We start from the raw sequence: 23,482 nt of genomic DNA on the forward strand, positions 1-23,482 counted from the left end.
TCACTAATGTTAACAAATGACTCCTGTGATACCCATTTTTTAATAGATTATTTATAAATGTTAACTGTTTGATTGTTGCTGATGCCTCTAGTAATTATTTGTCAGATTTTTAATTTACAGCCTATTCTGGGTTTATTTTAAGCCAGCCATATAGTAGTTTTTAACAATACTTGAAAAAAGCTACCCGTTTAACCCAACCACTGGGTCAAAACAACCCAGTTGCTGAGTTTGTCCATATTTCACCCAGAGCTGGGTTGTATTTAACCCGGCATTTTTTAAAAGGAAAAGTGAAATTTTTTTATCTTTGCCCATTTTGGCCTAACTGTCTGTCATTTTTTTTTTTTTTTTTTGTATTTTGTTACCTTGTAAGGCTTTGTTTTTCAAATAGGGAAATTAGTTTGGCTGTACTGCTCAGACAACTTGCAAAATAGTAAAACCAACATGACAAGGAAATCATGATAAAATCAGGAATCTCTTAAAAATAATTGTGATGTGATGTTTTTGCCATATCGCCCACCCCTAATGCATAAAGATAAATAAAGAGAGGTGTGTACCTCTTCCTGGAGTGCTGTGAGAGTCCCTGACTCCATCAAGAGCGGCGAGACACAGAGAGTCATCTGAAGCCTGGAATAAAAAACAAATAAATAAAACAATCACTTAAAAAAATGATTTATCCATGTCTTTTACAGAATTTTCACATTGATCTTTACCATACAATGAGTTCATGGTGATAAGCTAAAAATAAATAAAGCTATGATAAGTCATAAAACCTCAAATATAGCAGATTAGTTGCTTATGTACTGTTTTTGTATTGAAAACATCCAGGTTTTTTTAGTGATACATCAAAATTATTTCTTTTACCAAAACGCAAAATTGTTCACTAAAACGCAAACTGAAAACACAAACACGTCACTGAGCCAAAAGCTAAAAATAACTTTTCAGTCCAAAAAGGATATTTTGATATTTTTTTTAAAGAATGTTAGTAACCAAACAGTTGACGGTAGCCAGTGACTTCCACTGATTTGACAGCCAATGGCTACTGTTTAGTTATTCAAATTCATCAAAATATTTTGTTTTGCACTCAGAAGAAATAAATAAATTCATACAGGTTTGGAATGATATGAGGGTGAGCAAATTAATTTAAATTTTTAGGTGACCTATCCCTTTAAATGACTTTGTTTCAGTAAATGATTACAGTCAATACCAAAGATCCTATTTTTTGTGCATCGCTAGTTCTTTTTGTGCACTGCATACAAAAAAAATGACACTATACTGGTTTGGAATGACAACATAAAGAAAGTCACAGGTAAATAAATAATAAAAATTAATTAATTAATTATTTCAATAAAGTATCTATTATAGTTCAGCTAGAAAACTACACAATGCAGCCAACATTGCACAGCCTAAGACAAAAATGCTCATTCATCCAAGCCCTATTCATGAAGAGACAAAAGAGGTGAAAGCAGAAACAGCAGCACATTCATTTAGAAGACAGGAACCTGGTAACTAAAACAGAACCTGACTCACATTGAGACAATGGCAGCAGCACACAGTTACTTCTAACCCCACCTCTTTGAAACAAGAACAGGCTGCTTATTGTGATGATTTTAAAAGCAAATAAGAACATTTGTTTCTGACACAAGATGAATAAAAACCACCTCATACAGTGTGCTTGGGTGTGTCCACCGTCTGACTGCATACTGCTAATATTCACCTTACTCTTCTTCACGTCTTTGACACTAGCCTCCTCGGCTGCCAGCCCCGCTGCTTCGTTCAGGTACTTGTTCCCCACCTTACTTTCAAACCACTTTAGATCTACAAACACCTCGCTGAAGTGCTCCTGGTCAAACTGAAAGAAGAGGGTGATGGCATGTAGTAAGAGCTAAGTAAGAGTAAGAGAAATGTAATGCAAGAATATGCACTTGTTTTGTAATTAATTCATTTGATTATTACACAATGCAATTTATCTACAGTTCTGACTTTAGCTCCTATCCATTTTTTGCTGTTCTGCATCACATTAAATCCTGACGTCTTAACATTTAAACAAACTTGCAGTAACTGTTTTCTATTTTAATATATTTTAAAAAGCAATTTATTCCATGACAAAGTGTCACACGGTCTTTCAGAAATCATTATAATATGCTGACGTAGCACTCAAGAAAAATTACTTATTGTTATCAATGTTAAAAACCAGTTGTGCTGCTTAATAATTGTGTGTAAATCATGACACACTTTTTTTATTCAATATTCTTTGACAAATTGAAATGGCATTTTACATTATAAATGTCTTTACTGTCACTTTTGATCAAATTAATGCATCTTTGCTGATTAAAAATAGAAATGTCTTTAAACAAATGTGACCCTGGATCACAAAACCAGACATAAGGGTCTTTTTTTTTTTTAATTGAGATTTATACAGCATTATAGGTCATCATTATTATCTGGAATCAGAAGGTGCAAAAATAAAAAAATATTGAGAAAAATTGCCTTTAAAGTTGTCCAAATGAAGTTCTTAGCAATGCATATTACTAATCGAAAATTAAGCTTTGATATACTTAAGGTAGGAAATTTACAAAATATCTTCATGGAACATGATATTTACATAATATCCTAATGATTTTTGACATAAAAAAAAAAAAAAAAATCTCGATAATTTTGACCCATGCGATGTATTTTTGGCTATTGCTACAAATATACCCGTGCTACTTAAGACTGGTTTTGTGGTCCAGGGTCACAATATAATATTAAAAAAAGCCAAACACTCACATCTGACAACTTCTCAAGGTACTTCTCAAAGTTGACAAGGTTGAGACGACCGTTTTCATTCAGGTAGCCTGATGGAGACAACAGTAATCAGCACTATGTCAGCATTACACTACCATCACAAAGTCACATGCGCTGTGGTTTGCTCACCCCCTAGACTGGGCAGCACGCTGATGTAAGTTCGATAGAGCAGTGGCAGTGCATCGTGATTGATGTGGAGGTGAGGAAGATGAGGGATGAAGTCATTCCCCACCAAGAATCCCATCAAAACCCAGTCGTCTATGATCCGCTCCAGGTCATACTCAAACGAGATCTTATTCTGATGAAAATATATTATGACCAGATCGCAGGTCAGTATATTGTTTACAATAACTTTGTCATTCATTTAGCTTTAAAGGAGAAGTTCATTTCCAGAACAAAAAATTACATATAATGTACTCACCCACTTGTCATCTAAGATGTTCATGTCCATCTTTCTTCGGTCAAAAAAAATTGTTTTTTGAGGAAAACATTTAGGATTCCTCTCCATATAATGGACTTCTATGGTGCCCCTGCGTTTGAACTTCCAAAATGCAGTTTAAATGCAGCTTTAAAGGGCTCTAAATGATCCCAGCCGAGGAAGAAGGGTCTTATCTATCGAAACGATAGGTCATTTTCTAAAAAACATTTACAATTTATATACTTTTTAACCTCAAACACTCATCATGTCTAGCTCTGCGTGAACTGTGTATTCTGCTTCATGACAGTTAGGGTATGTCACAAAACTCCCATTTCATTTCCTTCTCCATCTTCAAAATCATCCTACATCGCTGTTTTACCTTTTTTGTAAAGGGTGTTTGACCTTCTTTACATGTTCACTTTGTAAACTCTGGCATGGTACTTCTGCAGTGATGTAGGACGATTTCGAAGTTGGAGGAGAAAATGAGATGGGAGTTTTTCGACATACCCTAACTGTCATGAACCGGAATACACAGAGTTCACGCAGAGCTAGACAAGAAGAGCGTTTGAGGTTACTAAGTATATATTTTTTTTTAGAAAATAACCAATTGTTTCACTAGATAGGACCCTTCTTCCTCAGCTGGGATTGTTTTGAAGCTGCATTTAAACTGCAATTTGGAAGTTCAAACTCGGGGGCACCATAAAAATCCATTATATGGAGAATATAATTTCATTACAACTGAAGAAAGAAAGACATGAACATCTTGGATGACAAGGGGGTGAGTACGTTATCTGTAATTTAATGTAAAAGTTCTGGAAGTAAACTACACCTTTACGCAAGATTTGTGCCCATATGAGAAAGGCATATATTCTCACCCTGAGCTCTGAAAACTCATAGTCGATGTATTCCCTCATAAGGGAGAGATGAAGCAGGTGAAAGGTCGTCTCCTCAGGAGCTGTTATCCTACAACAGAAAAACTATTTACAAAGAAGCACAAACTATCAATTTGACGCAATGAAAATAACACCACACAATACCTCTTTTGTGACTTTTTGCCTCCGAAGCGAACCTCCTCTCTGAGGAGAGAAAAATGAGGCTCATGGCTGGTCAAACCAAGCATTATCTACAAAGAAAAGAGAGAAAGGGTAGAAAGCATGTTTAAAATAAATACAAAAATAATTAGTATATAAACGAAATTTTTGTTATACACAACTGTACGCACCAGGTCGGCATCCAGACCATAAAGGCAGTGTCTTGTGTTTGGGTTATGACCCGGTTTGGTGGTCTCAGAACGAATGAACTCCATAATCTTGTGCTCTCCTTCACCAGGGGTCTGAGAAGAACCGATAATCAGAATAACTTCACAAAACACACACACAACGCAAAGCTCTGAAATCATGTAACTCACCTCATGACCAGACAAATACACATTCACTCCCTGCCATGATTTGTCTGTGGACAGTTTATTGTGAACAAAATATTTAAGCTGTTCCTGTAGCCTGGCCATGAAATCCGTTCCTATAGAGGTTGAGGGAGAGAAACAGATTACTCAAAAGATTATATATCAGGATTTGTCAGAAAAATTCCCATAAAAACACCAGACAGTAACAACCATCACATCCGGGATTTAAAAACAATTTAGACCTTAAGCAACTTACTAATTTATGCATTTAAGGTTATGTATCCTGCTATAAAATGATAGAAAAATACTGGTATATAATGTCAGAGAAATAAAGTGCACACAAACCAGGGGTGATGCAGTTAGAGTCAAATCTGGCCTCTGTGGGCAAAACTTCACCCTTCTCCAAAGCCTTCTTGATTTTCTCCTCAGCTTCTTTTGCTGACCTTTAAAAAACAAAAAAGGTTCAGTTATTATTCAGTATTTTAAAAAATGATTTTCATGATACACTACCATTCAATGTTTTGAGGTTGGTTTGCACACTTTTAGATGCCAATGTATGTGTTGTGCTTATCTGCCCAAATACAGTTATTTGTACACTTGTATAAATCTATGAAAAAACAGTGCTACAAGAACTGTCATAACAAAAGACACGAAATAGCTTGTTAATACATAGCTTGTTAACAACTCCTTAGCAGCCTTCCATATTTCTGACTAAATTCAATGTGCATGCTATGTTTGGGTCTTCTGCTATACCTGAATCTTCTTCCACGCTGCTGATTCATCTTGGCCCTGGGTGCAACTCCATCGACAGCCATGAAGAACACTTTCCTGGGCTTAATGATGCGAAAGAGCACCTCCAGGTAGTGAAAAATGTCAGCGAATATCTTCTCTTCAGAAATACGGAAGTGTACGTCCTCATCATTGGGGTGGGAACACTGGTGGATGATCCCATTCATATCTAAATATAGGTTGTCAAACTCTGGGATCTGGAATGAGAAAGAGAACAAAAGTTGGTCTCAGGTATAGTGTCAAGTTAAAAATAAAAAACAACAATTTTGGACTACAATACATACAAGCAATTTTAAAACAGCAATATGAATAACAAGTAAAGTCAATACAATGCAACTATTATATGGAAATCCAGTAACACTTTATTTGAAGGTGTCCTTGTTACACGTTACATGTACTTACTATTATAATAACACTAACAATTAAGCATAAGGACATGCAAGTAACCCTAAACCAAACCCTAACCACACAGTAACTAAATGTAGTTAATTAATATTACTCAGTACTTAAATGTATAATTACACTGCAACAAGGACACCTTAAAATAAAGTGTAACCGAAAACCTATATGAAATATTAAAAATATAATGCCAGTCAAAAAGATTTTTCATGTTTTTTAAAGAAGTCATTCTGCTCACCATGCCTGCATTTATTTGATCCAAAGTAGAGCAAAAACAGTAACATTTTGGAATATTTTTACTATTTTAAAAAACTGTTTTCTATTTGAATATTTACTTTTTTATATCTATTTTTGAAATATCTCTATAATATTTAAAATATTTCTAATTTTAAAATATAATTTATTCCTGTGATTTCAATGCTAAATTTTTTTTATCATTTGTCCAGTCACATGATCCTTCAGAAATCATTCTAATATTCTGATTTGCCGCTCAAAAATATTTATTATTATGTTGAAAACTGCGGAGTAGAATTTTTCAGGTTTCTTTGATGAATAGAAAGTTCAGAAGAACAGCATTTATCTGAAATTGAGATCTTTTATAACATATATATCTTTACCATCACTTTTGATCAATTTAAAGCATTCTTGCTTAATAAAAGTATTAATTCTTTCCATTAAGTCTAATGTCTTTCCCAAAAAATAAAATAAAAAATAAAATAAACAAATAATTAAAAAAAATTACACTGACTCCTTAAAATTGTTTCTTGAAAAGCAAATCTTGAACAGCAAATGTGACACTGAAGACTTGAGTAATGATGCTAAAAAAATTAGCTTTGATAAATTACATTTTAATGTTTAATATATTCAAATAGAAAGCAGTTATTTTGAATAGTAAAAAATATTTCTAAAATTATTACTGTTTTTGCTGTACTTTAGGTCAAATAAAGGGTGAGCAGAAGAGAATTTTTTAACAAACTTAAAAAAAAAAAAAAAAAAATTTGACTGATAGTGTGTGTGTGTGTGTGTGTGTGTATATATATATATATATATATATATATATATATATACATACACATATATATATACACATATATATACATATATATATATACATATACATATATATATATACATACATATATACATATATATATATATATATATATATATATATATATATATATATATATATATATATATATATATATATATATATGAATAGCCTAATAAAAATGACAAAAGTGCATAATAAAATTACTTAAATTAAAATGAAAACAAAAATATACAAATAATTATATTAAAATCAATGTATTTATTATTTTTTAACGCCATGTCAGCAGGCATAAAGGCATCTTCATGGCAAAAACAATGTGAATAACAGGAGTCATACAGTTAACAAAAACTATATAAACATTTTAGATACAAGTCAATAATTCTAAAGCACATTCAACTGATAAATACATCAGACAAACGGATAAAAACGTTGTCTATTATTATTTAAATAATAGTCACTGGAGTCTCCTAAGAAAGGCATGATGGTGCTTCTTCACCTTTCAGTAAATAACCAAGGCAACTAAACGGTTAAACGGCAACTAGTAAAAAAAAAAAAAATACTAATAAATAAATAAATAAAAAAACACACACTCTTAAAACCTAGTGGGCTGCCAAGCTTTTGCAAATAATGTTGAAAAATGCAACAAATTGGGTACTGGAATCACCCGCTATTGTTTAAGCTTGTGCTCTTCGTCGCATCTGGCTGATTATTTATGATCGTTAGCTCGTTCGAAATCGCCTACAATGCGTAAAGTGCTGTCCAGGTACACAGCTCATCAGATTTTGAGACACAGTCATTATAATATACGTTATAGAAATAACGTCGCTAAAGCATAAAGATAAAATTCCCCTCTATACATAACATATTCATGGTTAAGGAACAATAAAACTAATGTTTTGGTGTCTGCTAAGAGTAAGATTTGAGCTTCTGTTCACAAAGCTGTAAATGATCTCTATGCGGCCTGTTATATTTAGCCAAACTAGCTCACCTGATGCTCTTTGACAACTTCACTCAGACACGGATACCGCTCCGATATCCATCGATAAAATTTAGGCACTCCCATCTTCTCGTGTAAGTCTTCAAATAACAATAACGAAGAGAAAACTTATGCAGAAGCCAATGTGAGCAGAAATTCATAAACTGATGTTGCCAATCGGTTTTGTTTCTGTATGAGCTGTTACTGTCCAGCCAATAAAATGTCCGTGTGGAAACTCGCGTGATGTAACAGCTTGTAATATCGTTCCGCTAGAAAAACAATATTACATTAGAGAAACGTCATGGAGATATCAAGATATATAAATGAAAATATACATGTACTTTTAAATTATGTAATTTTGCTAATTATAAAAAAATCCGAGAACCTTACAAGCAGCGCACTCTTTCGGCAGAAACGAAACCCGCTGCTAAGGATGTGATGTAATGTGAGAAAAAAAGAGGCAATTTGACACGACAACATTCCCACTCTCTTGACCAAGGTTAAGTGTAGTTCACCCAGTACATTCTGTAAATGTGACTTGTTCTCTATGTTCCTTACTGAGCCAATCATATATGAATAAATAGAAACAACAAAGCCTCTTGGAACTATTAAAGACTACATGTAGATGATATTCTTCCGTCCTTTTGTAGTCTTTTAGTAGGCTAGTTTATATTGGAGATATATAAATCATAGTCAGTCTAAATACCGTACTAAATGAGCAGTCATGCATTAAGAAGCTATTTCTTGTCTTTTCTTATGACAATTCTTTCAATACTGTGCTTTCCATAGATTTATACAAGTGTACAAATAACAGTATTTGGGCAGAAGACACAACACATACATAAATTGCCATTTAAACGTTTGCAAATCTTACCAACCTCAAAACATTGAATAGTATTGTGTCATGAACATATTTTTTTGAAACTGAAATAATTGATTTAAGAAGGCTTTGGAGAAAACCGCCTATTAAGTTGGCCAAGTTAGGTCTGTCTGCTTTGAATCACAGTAAAAAATAGTTTTCACATAAATAGTTTTATTTTTATGCATTAACTTTATTATAAATAATAATGATGATTAATTATAACAAGAACAAATATAATTATAATAATACATTTATTGTTTTGTCTCTGAAAAGGAATATAGTAATTTATTTAATATGCTATTATATAACTCATATTTTAATATACAACACTTCTATAACACAATTTGAGTTATATTAAATAAATGTAGTCCATCTTTATATAGAAAATAAATAAAACGTGCAATAAATAATGAAAGAGCAGACCTATCATGAGGTTAAAAAAAAAAAAAAAGTTTTATTTGGTTATTTGCTGATTTTGGTCTTTTTGCATAAATTCACAATAAAATTACTGCTAGTGTTGGATATAACAAAATCTTTTGGTATACAGGTGCCTTTAAATATGATGCTGTTTTATACAATAGTGAGGGAAAATGTCTAGCTGACATTACACAACAAAATGAATCAGACTGTGCTATATATAAAACTGCTGAATATCAGTTAGTAGCATAAAAAACTACAACTACAGTAAAAAATAACTATATAAAACCTGAAACTGCTTTTTGGAGGCACAAAAATTGTTGTTAAATTTTGTGCAAGAGCAGTCCTCAACAGTATGTTATGCATACAATATTAACACAATTTTGAAAATTAAGCTTTTAAGATAATCTCAAGAAAAAACACTTTTTTATATATACTGGTTATATAAATTGGAACAATTCTATTACTAAACATTGAAATCAGACTTCTGAAATCATGACAAAGAGTTGACTCTCTTCACAATAATGTGGACGAGCAGGTTAGGTGCTTGCTAATAAGGATCCTTCAGCGCTGGAACTTGAGAGATGTTCTTTTGGCTCTGTCTGTCCAATGGTACTTCAAGATGATGAGCTGGATAGTGGATAATTGAGCCTAAAACACCTAGAATAAAGTCAAACAATTACACATCCGATCCTAAAAAGCATGTGCATGTCCTAAAAAGCATGTATAAAAGCATGTGGATACACCTGTCTGGTATGACTGGTATGACTGTATGACTAATTTTACATATCCAACTGGGCTAGTTCACTGGTGTTGACCTTTTAAAGGAATAGTTAGCCTAAAAATGAAAATTTGCTTTGTTTATCCACTCTTAGGCCATCCATTATGCAGATCAGTTTGTTTTGTCATTGAAACAGATTGGGAGAAATTTAACATTACACCATTTGCTCACCAACGGATCCACTGCAGTGAATGGTTGCCGTCAGAGAGTTCACAAAAGTCTGAAGTGTTTCTAATATACAAATCCATCATTAAGACTATTTTAACTTCAAACCGCTGCTTCAGTCCAAAATATGAGTCTTCTATTAATTACATAGCTTTCTGTAGTAAAAAAGTAATCCTGTCTGAACAAGAGAATATGCACAGATCAAGAACAAGCGAAAACAGTTCCAAACAAATTTGTTGGTGGATTTTGATGTAAGAGGACAACAAGGGAAGGATGTTTTTACTGGAGGAAACATTATTATGGATTATGGACTTTTCACTTCACAAGCCGTGTGGATTAATTGTGGATTATTGTGATGTATTCATCAGCTGTTTGGACCCTCATTCTGACGGCACCCATTCACTGCAGAGGATCCATTGTTGAGCAAGTGATGCAATGCTGAATTTCTCCAAATCTGTCTTGATAAAGAAACAAACTTATCTACAACTTGGGTGGCCTGAGGGTTCCTTTAAGAAATGCACGTACAGTTAAAGCTAAAAGCCAGAATCTGCAAAATGTAAATTATTTTACAAAAATAAGAGGGATCATACAAATGTAAAGCCAAGTTACAGCTGTTGTTCCTGAATCAAGCCACGTTACAGCTGTTGTTCCTGAGTCAAGCCACGTTACAGCTGTTGTTCCTGAGTCAAGTCAAGCCACAGCTGATCTTCATGAGCCAAGCCAAGTTACAGCAGATCCTCATGAGACAAGCCAAGCTACTGCTGTTGTTCCTGAGTCAAGTCAAGCCATAGCTGATCTTCAGGAGCCAAGCCAAGTTACAGCAGCTCAAGTCAAGTCACGGCAGACCTCTCTGAGTTAAGTCAAGTCACGGCAGACCTCCCTGAGTCAAGTCAAGTCACGACAGACCTTCCTGAATCAAGTCAAGAAACAGCTGCGCTCCTAACAGAGCCTCTTCACGACACGGCTGCTAGTATAGAGCCTTGGCAAGCCACGGCCGTCATGCCACGTCCGTCTCGTCTGTCCACGAGTCTACTCCAGAGATCTCGTCTGACCATGAGTCTGCGCCAATGCCCTCGGAGGTGGCGGCTCCGGCTGCAGAACCTCCTAAAGGGGGCGGCATCCTCCTATGAACTCTCTGCCTGTCCTATCACAGTCATGGAGGCCACCTCTGAACTGTCTCCCTGCCATGTAATGGTACAGGAGGTCAATCATGAACTCTCTGGCTGCCTGTTCTTCTTGCTCCACCTGCCCCACCATGGCTTCCTGCTCTGCCTGCTCCGCCATGGCTCCAGGCTCCTCAGAACCTAACATGGTGGACTTCTGCTCCAATGTTTCACTGTCTGCCACTGCTCCACAGCCCAGGTCCTCCAGAGTTCCACTGTCTGCCACTGTTCCACGGCCCAGGCCCTCCAGTGTTTCACTGTCTGCTACTGTTCGATGGCCCAGGTCCTCCAGTGCTTCACTGTCTGTCACTGCTCCACGATCCAGGCCCACCTCCTCTGCATGGACCTGGCCCTCCGTCCCACCCCCTGTTTTGCCTCTGTTCCCCCACCCTCCTGGACTGTTGTTGCTTGTGCGCCAGGAGTCGCTCCTAGAGGGGGGGATTCTGTAATGCCACGCTAGCAGAGGGAGCCCTTACCATGGACTGCCTGTTGCCGCTCCCTCTGCTGCTTCTCTAGTTACTTCCTGTTTGGCAACCATATAAGGAGGGCCATGCCAAACAGCTATTGTGAAGTATTGCTTTGCCTGTGTGGATTCTACCAAGCGTTTTCCTTGTTTCATAGTGTTTTTCTCGATGGTCATTGTTTCATAGTCATAGTTTTGCCTTGTTTTCATTTCCATAGTTTTTGTCTAGTTTCATTGCCTTGTTCATTTGTTACTTTGGACTGCTCTCTGGTATTTTGGCCTTCCGCCTGTTTATTGGATTACGCTATTGTCTTGCCCAGGATATTACTGTTTGTTTGGAGACCGACCCTGCCTGTTTTGACTACGATCTGTATAAGAAAGCTCGCACTTGGATCTATTCACGCTTCCTACAAGTCCCGTTACAACAAAATGCATTTTTATTTAGTACTGATCTAATAAGATATTTCATGTAAAAGACATTTACATATAGTCCACAGGAGAAAATAATAGTTACATTTATAAAAATGACCCTGTTCAAAAGTTTACATACACTTGATTTTTAATACTGTATTGTTACCTGAATGATCCACAGCTGTGTTTTTTTTTTTTTGTTTAGTGATAGTTGTTCATGAGTTCTTTTGTGTGTCCTGAACAATTAAACTGCCTGCTGTTCTTCAGAAAAATCCTCCAGGTTCCACAAATTCTTTGGTTTTTCAGCATTTTTGTGTATTCAAAACCCTTTCCAACAATGACTGTATGGTTTTGAGATCCATCTTTTCACACTGAGGACAACTGAGGGACTCATATGCAACTATTACAGAAGGTTCAAGCTCTCACTGATCCTCCAGAAGGAAAAACGATGCATTACAGTTTTTTTCAACTGCTTAAACACATTTCTTGAAATTATGCCTCTTTTTTTTTCTTTTTTTTTTTGCAAAACTCTAAACACAAATCTGTAACTTCTAACTCAATTTCTCAAACTTACTATATTCAGGTCAAGCTCTCCACTCAAGTGAAGCTCTCCACTCAAAACAACTCAATCTTGCTGAAAAAACAAACTTTGCTCTCAGACATGACACACAAACTTTCAAAAACACACACACGCACACACACACATACACACACTACAACATAGTTTTACACACTGATGAGATCAATTCAAAACAATACTACGAAAACTGGTAATAAGTGTTGCTTGGATAAAAATTTAATTCACATGATGAACACAACAAATGTATGCATTTGCAAAGTGTTTTAATCCTTAATTTATTGTACTGTAGAGTACAGTAATAATAATTATTTATTCTACTGTCTTTGGTCTGGGACAGGCCAAAGAACCTCCTCAACACCACAGGCTAAATTGGCCCTGGACAGGCAGCGGGGGTAAAATCCTCTTGCATGCCTGATCCAACCCTGGCACGCATCAACTAAAATATATGAGACTGCTTGTTTTTTTGCCATCGCCCTTCCTATTTCTCTTCCACATTGTTGTCGTCGTCCCCCTCCTTTTTCTCTTTCACCTCCTACTCTTGCTCTTCAAGTTTACACATCACTGTATGCGGGATATTGATTGAAAAAGACCGGATATCATTGGTTGATCTGTATTCTCTACATTAGTGAAAGTCAATATTCACTTGAACAATTCATGGCAAATTTACAAAAAGTCTAATAGAAATGTGTAGAATATGCTTGACAGTTTATGACAACTAGATCAAATATTTAGCATTTGCTGTAAAGACATAACTGATGAGCTAATGACTTGATGTTTTGAGGGGTAAGACTATAGCACAGCGAACTATATACATGTAATACATTTTAAGCAACATAACAGTAGGAACTGATAATGTAGGAAACCGCAGAGAAATCAGTTGCATAATCAGTTGCATGAACGTACCAAAGCAAATGCAACTTGTTCAGGGTAAATTTAACTTATTTTGTCTTTTGGGAAACATGTAAGTATCTTCTGAAGGGCAATATTAAAAAATATGATATTTAGGCTAAATGTACACATCTTAATTCTGTTCAAAAGTTTTCACCCCCAGCTCTAATGCATCTTGTTTCCTTCTAAAACATCAGTGAGCCTTCTGCAATACTTGTTTATGAGTCCCTCAGTTGACCTCAGTGTGAACAGATGGATCTCAAAATCGTACAGTCATTGTTGCAAAGGGTTCAAATACATAAAAATGCTGAAAAACCACAGAATTTGTGAGACCTGAAGGATTCTTCTGAAGAGCAGCGGGCAGTTTAACTGCTCAGGACAAACAAGGGACTCATGAACAACTATCACTATACAAAAAAATATGGATCATTGAAGTATCAACACAATATTAAGAATCAAGCATATGTAAACTTCATTTTATAAATTCAGCTATTATTTTCTCTTGTGGACTATATGTAAACATCTTTTACGTGAAATATCTTATTCAGGTCAGTACTAAATAAAAAATAACATGCTTTTTGTCTGATCCTTCTTATTTTGGTAAAATAATTAACATTGCGCAGATTCTGCAAGGTGTATGTAAACTCTTGACCTCATCTGTACATAATAGCTTTTTAGATACAGTACGAGACATCAAAGACCTTCTCTATTTTGTTTATTGCTGATGGATGTATTTTTACAATGTTTTAATTACACTGCAACATTGTAATGTAAAGTTTAAAATAAAGTGAACATACACCCTTAAACTGCTCTAAATTGAATACATGAATATTCAGTACTTTCTAAACCAAGTTGTACTATTAAATTCATGTAGTGAAATTCACTTCTTATTAACCAGGATAATAAGACATGGCCTACAGTATGTCTGTGTCTGGGAACCTTGTCCACAGGGACAGCCATATCAACGTCAATATGTAATCTTCTGTCAGCCTTTATATTGCAGCAGTTAAAGCATTTGGTAAACAATATAAAACATCTCACCTCCTGGCTGATGACCTGCATTGAGCAAAAGAGGAAGAGCAAGGCAGAGAAAGGAAAATGAGCTCTTGTTACATGTAACTTACACCAAACAAAACATATTTTTATGCTCACCGTGAGTTTACTTTTTTATCCATTAAAAAACAGTAGTGGTTTAACTTGTTTGCAGTGATGTTTTTGCAATGTGACACATGTGACAGCACATGATTTGAGTTGCATGCTCACCGTGTCGCTTGAAGATAAGGAGGCTCATAAAGACAAATCCAATGAAGACTAAAGTGGCGAGAACTGGAGCCATCACTCTTAACACACCAAGGCCTGAAAAAACATTCAACAGGTAATATAAACTCCAGATCCAAATTATTATTATACTGTAGTATTCATAAAATGTTAAATGTAGCTACCCAAATAGCACACACACATCTGCAAGATGTCTGTTAAAGATCGCTTGATCTGGAAAGCATCTGCTGTGTACAAACATCTAAAAGGCGTCTATAAGATGTCAGTTTTACACACATTCTACATCACAAACATCTTAAAGACATCTAATAGACGTCTATTTGACATCTGATAGGAAACATCCTATAGACATATTTCAGACGAGCAAACGCTGTAAAAAAATATGTCTTCGAGATTTAAACGCAGATGTCAAATAGACGTCTCCCAGATGTGTGTGTGCTATCAGGGCACCCACAGAAGTGTAGTGTAACAATTAAAAAATGTAACATAATTGCCCTGAAAGCACACATACATCACAGAGGCATCTATTTGACGTCTGCATTTACATCTGGAAGACATATCTGGAAAAGTGTTTGGTCATCTGCAATACATCTATAGGACGTTTCCTATCAGATGTCAAATAGGCGTCTATTAGATGTCTTTAAGATGCTTATGATTTAGAATATATGTAAAACTGACATCTTACAGACGTCTATCAGATGTTTATACACAGCAGATGCTTTCCATCTTTAACAGACCTCTTGCAGACGTACGTGTGCTATCTGGGATTTAGTCTACAAACTTTTTAACTTTTTTTTTAATCATTGAGACTTTCATGTAATTGCATCAGTAAATTATTCTAACACCAGTCTTCACCTTCTTGATTCTGGGTGTTTTTCATTTGCTTGATGAACTCCTCACATTCTTCTTTCAGGTAAGTTTTCTCTAGACTCGCATACTCGGCCTTAAGCGTCCATGACTGCTTTAGATCCTGCGCCTCTGGTATCAACACTGTCCACGAATCAGTGTCTGAATCTAAAATCAGATAATCTTTGCCATTGAGCTGAAACCGGTCAGACAGCTGCAGGACTCGATATCCTTTTAGCTTGCATTCCCTCAAGCGTATATATGTGCCAAAAGCTGAAAAAATAAAGGTGGATTATTTGTCACAGTGTGGCTGCATGTCAATTGTGAGGTGATAGACTAATATTTATTACCAAACCTCACATATTTTTATTTTAACAGTAAACAACAGAGTATAGTAAAAAGTACAGTAACTCATTTAATGTATTGTCTGCATGATTTTGCACACTCAAGCTCAAACATTTTATGTTTCATATTTAATGCAACAATCATTCAATATAATTTACTCTCCCAAGCATTTTAAGCTTAACAGTAAGTAACTCAAAACAAAAAATGAACCAGTTTAGGTACAGAGCTAGGTAGTAACGGATTACATATAATCTGAATTATGTAATCAGATTCCAAAAATTAAGTACTTGTAATTAGATTAAATTGAATTAAATCTAATCTAAATTACAATACTCGTAATCAGACTACAGTTACTTCTTTATGGATTACATGATAACATATTTACACAATAGCAATAAATAATTCAGAAATTTATTGCTTCTCCCTAATTCCTCTTTATCTCTTTTTTTTCTTTCAGCAAGTCACAAAGTCTTCCAGTTTTGTGGATATTCACACAGAGATCAGTCATCAGTGACAAAAATCATTTCAAGTGATTCAACATTGCATCAACTACTGATGAACACATTAATTTTTATTTGGGGTTCAAGCCCGTAGCGCTGAAACCGTACTGTAATTGTTAGAATGGCCAAGGATCAGTAATCTCCACATAAAACTGCTCGCGTAGACCAAACCGTAAGTCATAGAGACCTGAAACTTGAAGGGATCTTGAAAGGCGTGGTACTCACACCGGCGACAATGTCATCAAGGCTTTCCTCTATCAGCCTGATAAGGGCACTACAGCGATCAAAAGTATGCAATCGCTCATAACTCCCAATCATCAGTCGCAGACTCAGGTCTTATTGTTGTTGGAATCCTTGGCTCACTTCGAGCAAAACACACCGATTCAACCATAAGTCTGGCAAAATTTTCGAGTATTTAGAATTTTTTGGAAAACCTACTGATGCAAACTAGTCCAAGGTTTTCCACTTGATCTGAATCAAACCAGTGCAGAAAGATGATCTTTCAACTGACCATCGTAAAGGGATGCCAAAATGTTTGAAAGGAGCAGGGTAAAATGCCACTTTTAGTAAAATGCCTATAACTCCTAAACAGAATGAGATATCTTCGCCAAACTCAGAACACATATGTAAGAGCTCAATCTGAGGTAACAGAAAAAAATTGCAGGGCTTGGCCACTTGGTGGCGCTATTAGATGGAAAACAAAAATTAAAAATGGCTATAACTACGCAACCGTTTGTCCTATTAACATGAAAATTGCTTTGCACTGTCATGGTCCAAAGTGCCACAAGCGGCTATAAGGGCATTTGCGTATCTCAAAAAGACATGGCCGGCATTGGCCGATGAAGTTTGAGCACCTATTAGACAAGGTTAATGGAGGCCAGTTGGAACGAAACTTGGTGGGCCTGTTTGACTCGCAGCCCTAAAGGTCTGTGAAAAATTTGAAAGAAATTGGCCACATTGTGCAGTTTTTCGCACATTCGCGCGATATTGGTATTATATGATAGATCTCCTCATTCCAAATGACTTTGCCTCTAGAACAACTGCTGTCAATCAAATTGTTTGTTAAATGATTAAGAAGGTGTAAAAAAAAAACTACTTTTGTGAACTAGTCCTAGGTTGTTCGCTCAATCTGGGGGAAAAAAACACTGCAGTACAATTCTCTGGACTCTCTAGATCAATAATTATCAAAAAATGTTGAAATTTACCCTTTGGAAAGCTATAACGGGGTCGTTTAAAAAAGGGGCCTGTCCAAATTTACCCCAAATCCTATAAAGCCTATAGAATAACTTCACAAAACCTGGTGCGCACATGCGACAGGTGATTCTAAACAAGCATGCACAGTTTTAAGCAGATCAGACCACAGCTGGTCCTGTGACAGTCATAAACATTAAAAAACATCATATTTCTATGGTAAATTACCTGGATTTGCCAAAGATGCTTTTTTAAATCATTGATTAAGGTGGTTACAGGCTTGCTAAATAATGTCTTTTTTTATACGTGCTTAAATGCCTTAAAGCGTTTGCACCCCAGTAATCGCTGCTTGCAGCTATATTGTAAATTGAATTTTAATTATCAATATGGTACAAGATTATCCTATTTAAATCAGTGTGATAAACAAGATAGGTCAAAAGTAATCTAAAAGTAGTTACTTAAAATGTGTAACGAAATGGATTACGTTACTAACTAAAATTTTGTCAGGTAATTTGGAATCAGTAACAGATTACAATTTCTCAGTAATCTAGCCAGCTCTAGAGATTTATAAAAACCAACGTTGCATGAACGAAATAGCATAAAAGTCATAATAATAAAATTATTAACAATATTTAATGTAATACAATAATATCTGAGCTTGAGTATGCCAATTTATGCAAGCAATACTATACTCGTAAGGGTATAGTAAATAAATAAATAAAACCACATTTTAATAAACAAAATAATTATTGGTTTAAAAAAGATGAAATACAATTCACATAATCCACTGTTCTCTAATGCCATCTACATGAATTATTGCATTAATATTCAGTACTTGCTGATGCAGGATCATTCTCCACCATCATCTTCAGGACTTCATCTTGGATGGGTCTGACAACAGGTTGCTCGTCGAACTGTCCCTTTAAATGTGTATCATTGACAAGGATCCTCTCCACTACAGTCCCGTTTAGCAAAACACTGCGCTCGAATTGAATAATAATAATATCTAACAACAACACAACACATACGAGGGCTTTATTGCTTGACAATAATAAAAACAACATAGAATAAATGGAGAAAAATATGAGCAATACAACATCTATTCTTGGCTGGGAATGATGAAGATGCTGTAACAGGATAAAAGACTTACCAGTTGGGAGAGCCCAGGATAAATCTACAAGAAAAGCGAAGGTTACAAAGACGAGCATTTCTGCGTGACATGAAACGCGAGCGGCGACGGTAATTGTTTGTTTTGTATCTTGACTCGCTTTCTTTCGGTTTCTATTTCTATCATTCTCATTCGCACTGCACAGTTTTGAAAAAGACGACTAAAGTGTTCAAACAGCCGTTGCAAAACCGTCGAGCGCAGCAGTGTGCAGGTTTAGCTTGAATATGTAGTAGACAGTGAGAGCACTTGCTTGTCATTGGCTGTTACCAGGAGGAACTGAGGAGGGAGACTGTCACAACAGGGTGAATAAGTCTATAACATATAAACAGTGACCTGAAGTTGACATTTAACAGCTATAAAAACAAAAAATATTAAATAGAAACTGCACTGGAGATACTTTTAGTCTCTCTCCCCATCCTGAAGACTAATCAAAACAACAGTTGAAGCAGAAAAAAAGTGTTTGAAAACCAAAAATTATTATTTGTCCGTACTGTATTTACAAGTGTGACTGATATGACAGGATTGTAATGTTATAAACTTTTTTTTTTTTTTTTTTTTTGAAAAGTGCATCAAAATAAGACTACAGTGCACTGTATCTCTGTACATTGTAGGCTATTTATATATTTAAAGAGACAGGTCACCCAAAAATTATAATTCTGTCATCATGATTTGAGTTTGGGGTGCTCTTTCCCTTTAACGTACGCATAATGGATCATGAAGAACAGCCTTTTTATGAAGTCTAGGGCGTGCTTGGAAAAACATGACAAGAGCAGGGTGAGGTACTGTAAACAAAAACTGAAAGGAAATGAGAGTAAACACCGGCATTGCTGGTATTCTCTTGGAGACTTAAACAAAAACTTAATCTTAATGAAAATGTAAAATTGCACACATTACAATCACAGTATTTTAAAACAAATTTGCTGGAGAACAACCATTGTTTTCTGACACTGTGCATTATTATTTTCTTTTCTAAATGTAGACATTTCTTACTTTCTTTAGATACATATTTTCAGAAAGTAGATAGGGAGAGTATGAGGGACTGAGACATAACCATATATGGTAAAAGACAAAAACAGAGCCAGGGATTTATGATGGTTAAAATCAGAAAAGGAAGAGCGGTGTTTTTAAAAAACGCTGTTAGACAGTTAAACAACATACAGGAACAGGACTTATTTTAACATGGCTTGATGTACTTCATAGCAAAATATGGAAGCTGATAAGACCTTGACATGCAAATTCTGGATCTTTTCCTCAAAACGCTATGTTTACTTGAAAAATATATCTCTTGAAAATCTACTTTGCTCTGAGCCACATACTACTGGACAAACCATGAACTCAATGGTCATGTGTTTATAATGGGTTTTTACAGTCTTGTTCAGAACAGTGGAAGTTTATGGCACATACTCTTTGGGCGTTTCTTTTCATTGCATATGATTACATTTAGATTGCAGACACTTTGATAGTTTGAAGTGATTTTCAAATGAAGAATGATTCATCCTGAAAAGACGAGAAGTGCTGTGATACAAACTTACAAACATTTAGAAAGAAAACGCGAAGTGGAAAAAACAGTGACTTTGCAGGGCATTTTTCTGGTTAATGGTTTAAGAGTAAGTGCCTTAGTAGTTTATTAGTTGTAGAAGATCAGAAGATAGTGAGGGTCTGAGATGCTAGGGTTGAGTTGTAGTTCACATACAAAGAAAAAAAAATAGAAAACAGTGAACAATCTCATTTTATACAGTTAAGATATACTACTGTATATATGCTGGTCAAATTTGGTTTCTGCTTCAGAGGTTCTTCATAATTTAAATTCATTCATTTTAATGAATTACAAATCCAACATATTTCATTATAGTATAATACTGATATATATTAAACAATAAATGTAATAAATATGCTATTTGGTCATCCAGTTGTCTTAACAAGAACACATATGGCTTAAAGGAGAAGTCCAATTTCAAAACAAAGATTCACATATAATGTCATCCAAGATGTTCATGTCTTTCTTTCTTGAGTTGTAAAGAAATTATGTTTTTTAAGGAAAACATTTCTGCATTTTTCTCCATATAATGGACTGATATGGTGCCCTGATTTTGAATTTCCAAAATGCAGTTTAAATGCAGCTTCAAACGATCCCAAATGTGGTTGTAAATGATCACAGCCGAGAAAGAAGGGTCTTATCTAGAGAAACGATTGGTTATTTTCATTCAAAATAATTTGGAAGTTCAAAATCGGGGCACCATATCAGTCCATTATATGGAGAAAAATGCTGAAATGTATTCCTCAAAAAACATAATTTCTTTACGACTGAAGAAAGAAAGACATGAACATCGTGGATGACAAGGGGGTGAGTACATTATTTGTAAATTGTTAATCTGAAAGTGGACTTCTCCTTGAATGCCTGTTAATCATTAAAAATACTAACACATTTTCTGCCAAAACTAGTTAAAAAATAATTTTTTTGTTTGTAAATCTGTATTGGAAAAGAAGGGTTAAAGGGCATTTTAAAGAGTAAAATGCATAAAAAGCTTTTTTAAACTTTTTTAAAAATATTAAACTATCTGTAAGTTAAACTAACCAGACAAGAAGTTAACAAATATGTTTCTCAATACATCCTACAGTCAACTATATCAAGGTATTTGCATGCTATTGTTTTAACTATTGACCAGTAAGTGGCAGTATTTGATAAGGCAATGGGCTCTGATATATATATTAGCAGACATTTTTTAAATTTAAACACAAACATTTCAGAAGCACATATAAAAGACAATTGTGGCGACAGATTATAAAAGATGAATGAAAAGCAGTATTTATTCAAATTAATAATCTGAAATGGTTTATTCAACTAACCTCAAATAACTGCACTTTTTAATCTAAGGAATTTAGCTTTTAATTTATAATTTATAGCTTCTCCACGTGAAAAGTACTAAAATAGTACTTGACACTTGCATTTCTGAAGCATGGACGGATATGTCACCAATGATAGGAGATCTGTTTCATACAGACTTTTGAGTTTTAGTCAACTTTAAAAGCACCTCACATGCACACTATTATTTTTTTCCAAACTGATGGTGTTACATCCATAAGTAATGATTTTGCTTGGATTTTAAAACTGTACAATATTTTACAACTTTATCTGCCAAACGTTGCCATTTGTCAAGTAAACAGGCCATTTTCTTCATGTGCCATTTTACTCAACATATTTTCTTATAGCAATATTTAGTTTCCTATTTGTTTCTAAAATGATACTTCTGGTATTTGTTTTTAGACAGCTTTTTCATTACCATTTTTGCACTAAATTCTGCCCAGGTGAAAAAAAGTGCAGTGAAATACACTTTTCTTTTAAGCACACGTAGTACACTTCCATAAAGTGCTCTATTTTCATGCACTAATTTTGTACTTAATTTACAAAAAATTACTCTTTAGTACTTCTTAAAATAATCTTAAGAACAAGTGTACTCAACTGTGCAATTTTGGGACACTATGAATATGAACTAAAATGTGCTTTTAAAGGAGTTCACTTCCAGAACAAAAATTTACAGATAATACTCACCCTGTTGTCATTGAAGATCTTCATGCCTTTCTTTCTTCAGTAGTAAAGAAATTATGTTTGAATAAGGGTATTATCTAGCCAAACACTTGGGCATTTAAAAAAATATTTATATATTTTTTTTCTACTACCTCAAATGCTCGTCTTGTCTAGCTTTGCTTTGCGCATTCGTACTCTGTGTAATCCAGCTGAATACAGTTAGGACGAAAAACTCATTTTCTCCTCCAACTTAAAAAAAAAAAAAAAAAACGTCCTACATACTTTCTCTGTAAAAAATAAAAAATAAAAAATTTCGTTGTAGTGCAATTGAAACCATCTTTCATACACTTTTAAACACACTCCTCATTCATAGAAAATACAGTAATTACAAGAACAATATAATTGTAATTGTAAGAATAATATATAATAAATATATGCAAAATGTATAATGTATTACCCATATATTTTTATTAAATAATTTTGATTAAATAATTTATTTCACATGGTTTATAATTACATTAACATTCCCCTAATATACTTCACTACATGTTTATGGTGTTTTTAAATAGTCCAGTCAAGAATACTATTACTATGTCATTAGTAGCACTTAGCATTAGCATTAGTTCCACATTAAACATATAGCACCTCAAGTAATTTCTACTAAAAGTATACGCACTGTTAAAATGTGAATCTAAATACATTCTAAAATTACATCTATTGTGTAGTCACCACATGAAGCTGTTGTTTTCCATCATTAATAAATTAACTACTTGAAGAAATAATATTTTTGTATTATTACTGTAAATGTTCACAGATAGATTGAAAGGATAATTACTCTATTAACACACAGATACAACAATGCAGCACGTGTATGGTATGTAATGTACAAACATCAGTGTATTTATAGTGTATAAGTTTTACAGTTTTACTTATCTCAAAAAATAAGAATGTACTCCAAATGTAAGTATTTTTAGTGCATTGAATTATACTTTATTTTTACCTGGGTGACAATGTGATTTGGGGTTAATTTGTGCTTTAGAGGATATTGCACAGATGGAATCACCTCTGCTTTTAAT

At 34.6% G+C, this 23,482-nt stretch overlaps 2 protein-coding genes across 3 annotated transcripts in view; both read right to left on the reverse strand.

Moving 5' to 3' along the window:
• xrn1 (5'-3' exoribonuclease 1) overlaps positions 1-8,130 on the reverse strand; it is a 31,476-nt gene extending 23,346 nt beyond the window's left edge. Inside the window, exons 1-11 of one of the 2 annotated variants that reach the window (XM_051135535.1) lie at positions 7,835-8,130; positions 5,358-5,590; positions 4,950-5,047; positions 4,611-4,720; positions 4,425-4,535; positions 4,240-4,325; positions 4,078-4,165; positions 2,914-3,082; positions 2,767-2,834; positions 1,715-1,849; positions 555-624 (exon numbers count right to left, since the gene is read on the reverse strand). In XM_051135535.1, coding sequence (XP_050991492.1) covers positions 555-624; positions 1,715-1,849; positions 2,767-2,834; positions 2,914-3,082; positions 4,078-4,165; positions 4,240-4,325; positions 4,425-4,535; positions 4,611-4,720; positions 4,950-5,047; positions 5,358-5,590; positions 7,835-7,909 — 1,243 coding nt within the window. In that variant the 5' untranslated portion in view covers positions 7,910-8,130. The remainder of the gene's footprint in view (positions 1-554; positions 625-1,714; positions 1,850-2,766; positions 2,835-2,913; positions 3,083-4,077; positions 4,166-4,239; positions 4,326-4,424; positions 4,536-4,610; positions 4,721-4,949; positions 5,048-5,357; positions 5,591-7,834) is intronic. The other variant, XM_051135526.1, reaches the window with a different exon arrangement.
• An 854-nt stretch (positions 8,131-8,984) lies between these two features.
• On the reverse strand, positions 8,985-19,161 carry LOC127154467 (uncharacterized). Its single transcript, XM_051096010.1, has 6 exons — positions 18,863-19,161; positions 18,548-18,718; positions 15,686-15,949; positions 14,816-14,908; positions 14,594-14,608; positions 8,985-9,761 (listed from the first exon to the last, which is right to left on the reverse strand). Exons 1-6 carry the CDS (start codon positions 18,918-18,920, stop codon positions 9,652-9,654), a joined length of 711 nt encoding a protein of 236 aa, XP_050951967.1. The 5' UTR covers positions 18,921-19,161; the 3' UTR covers positions 8,985-9,651.
• Between the last annotated feature and the right edge of the window lie 4,321 nt (positions 19,162-23,482).

The sequence above is a fragment of the Labeo rohita genome, chromosome 2, assembly GCF_022985175.1.
Source record: "Labeo rohita strain BAU-BD-2019 chromosome 2, IGBB_LRoh.1.0, whole genome shotgun sequence".
Lineage (NCBI taxonomy): Eukaryota > Metazoa > Chordata > Actinopteri > Cypriniformes > Cyprinidae > Labeo > Labeo rohita.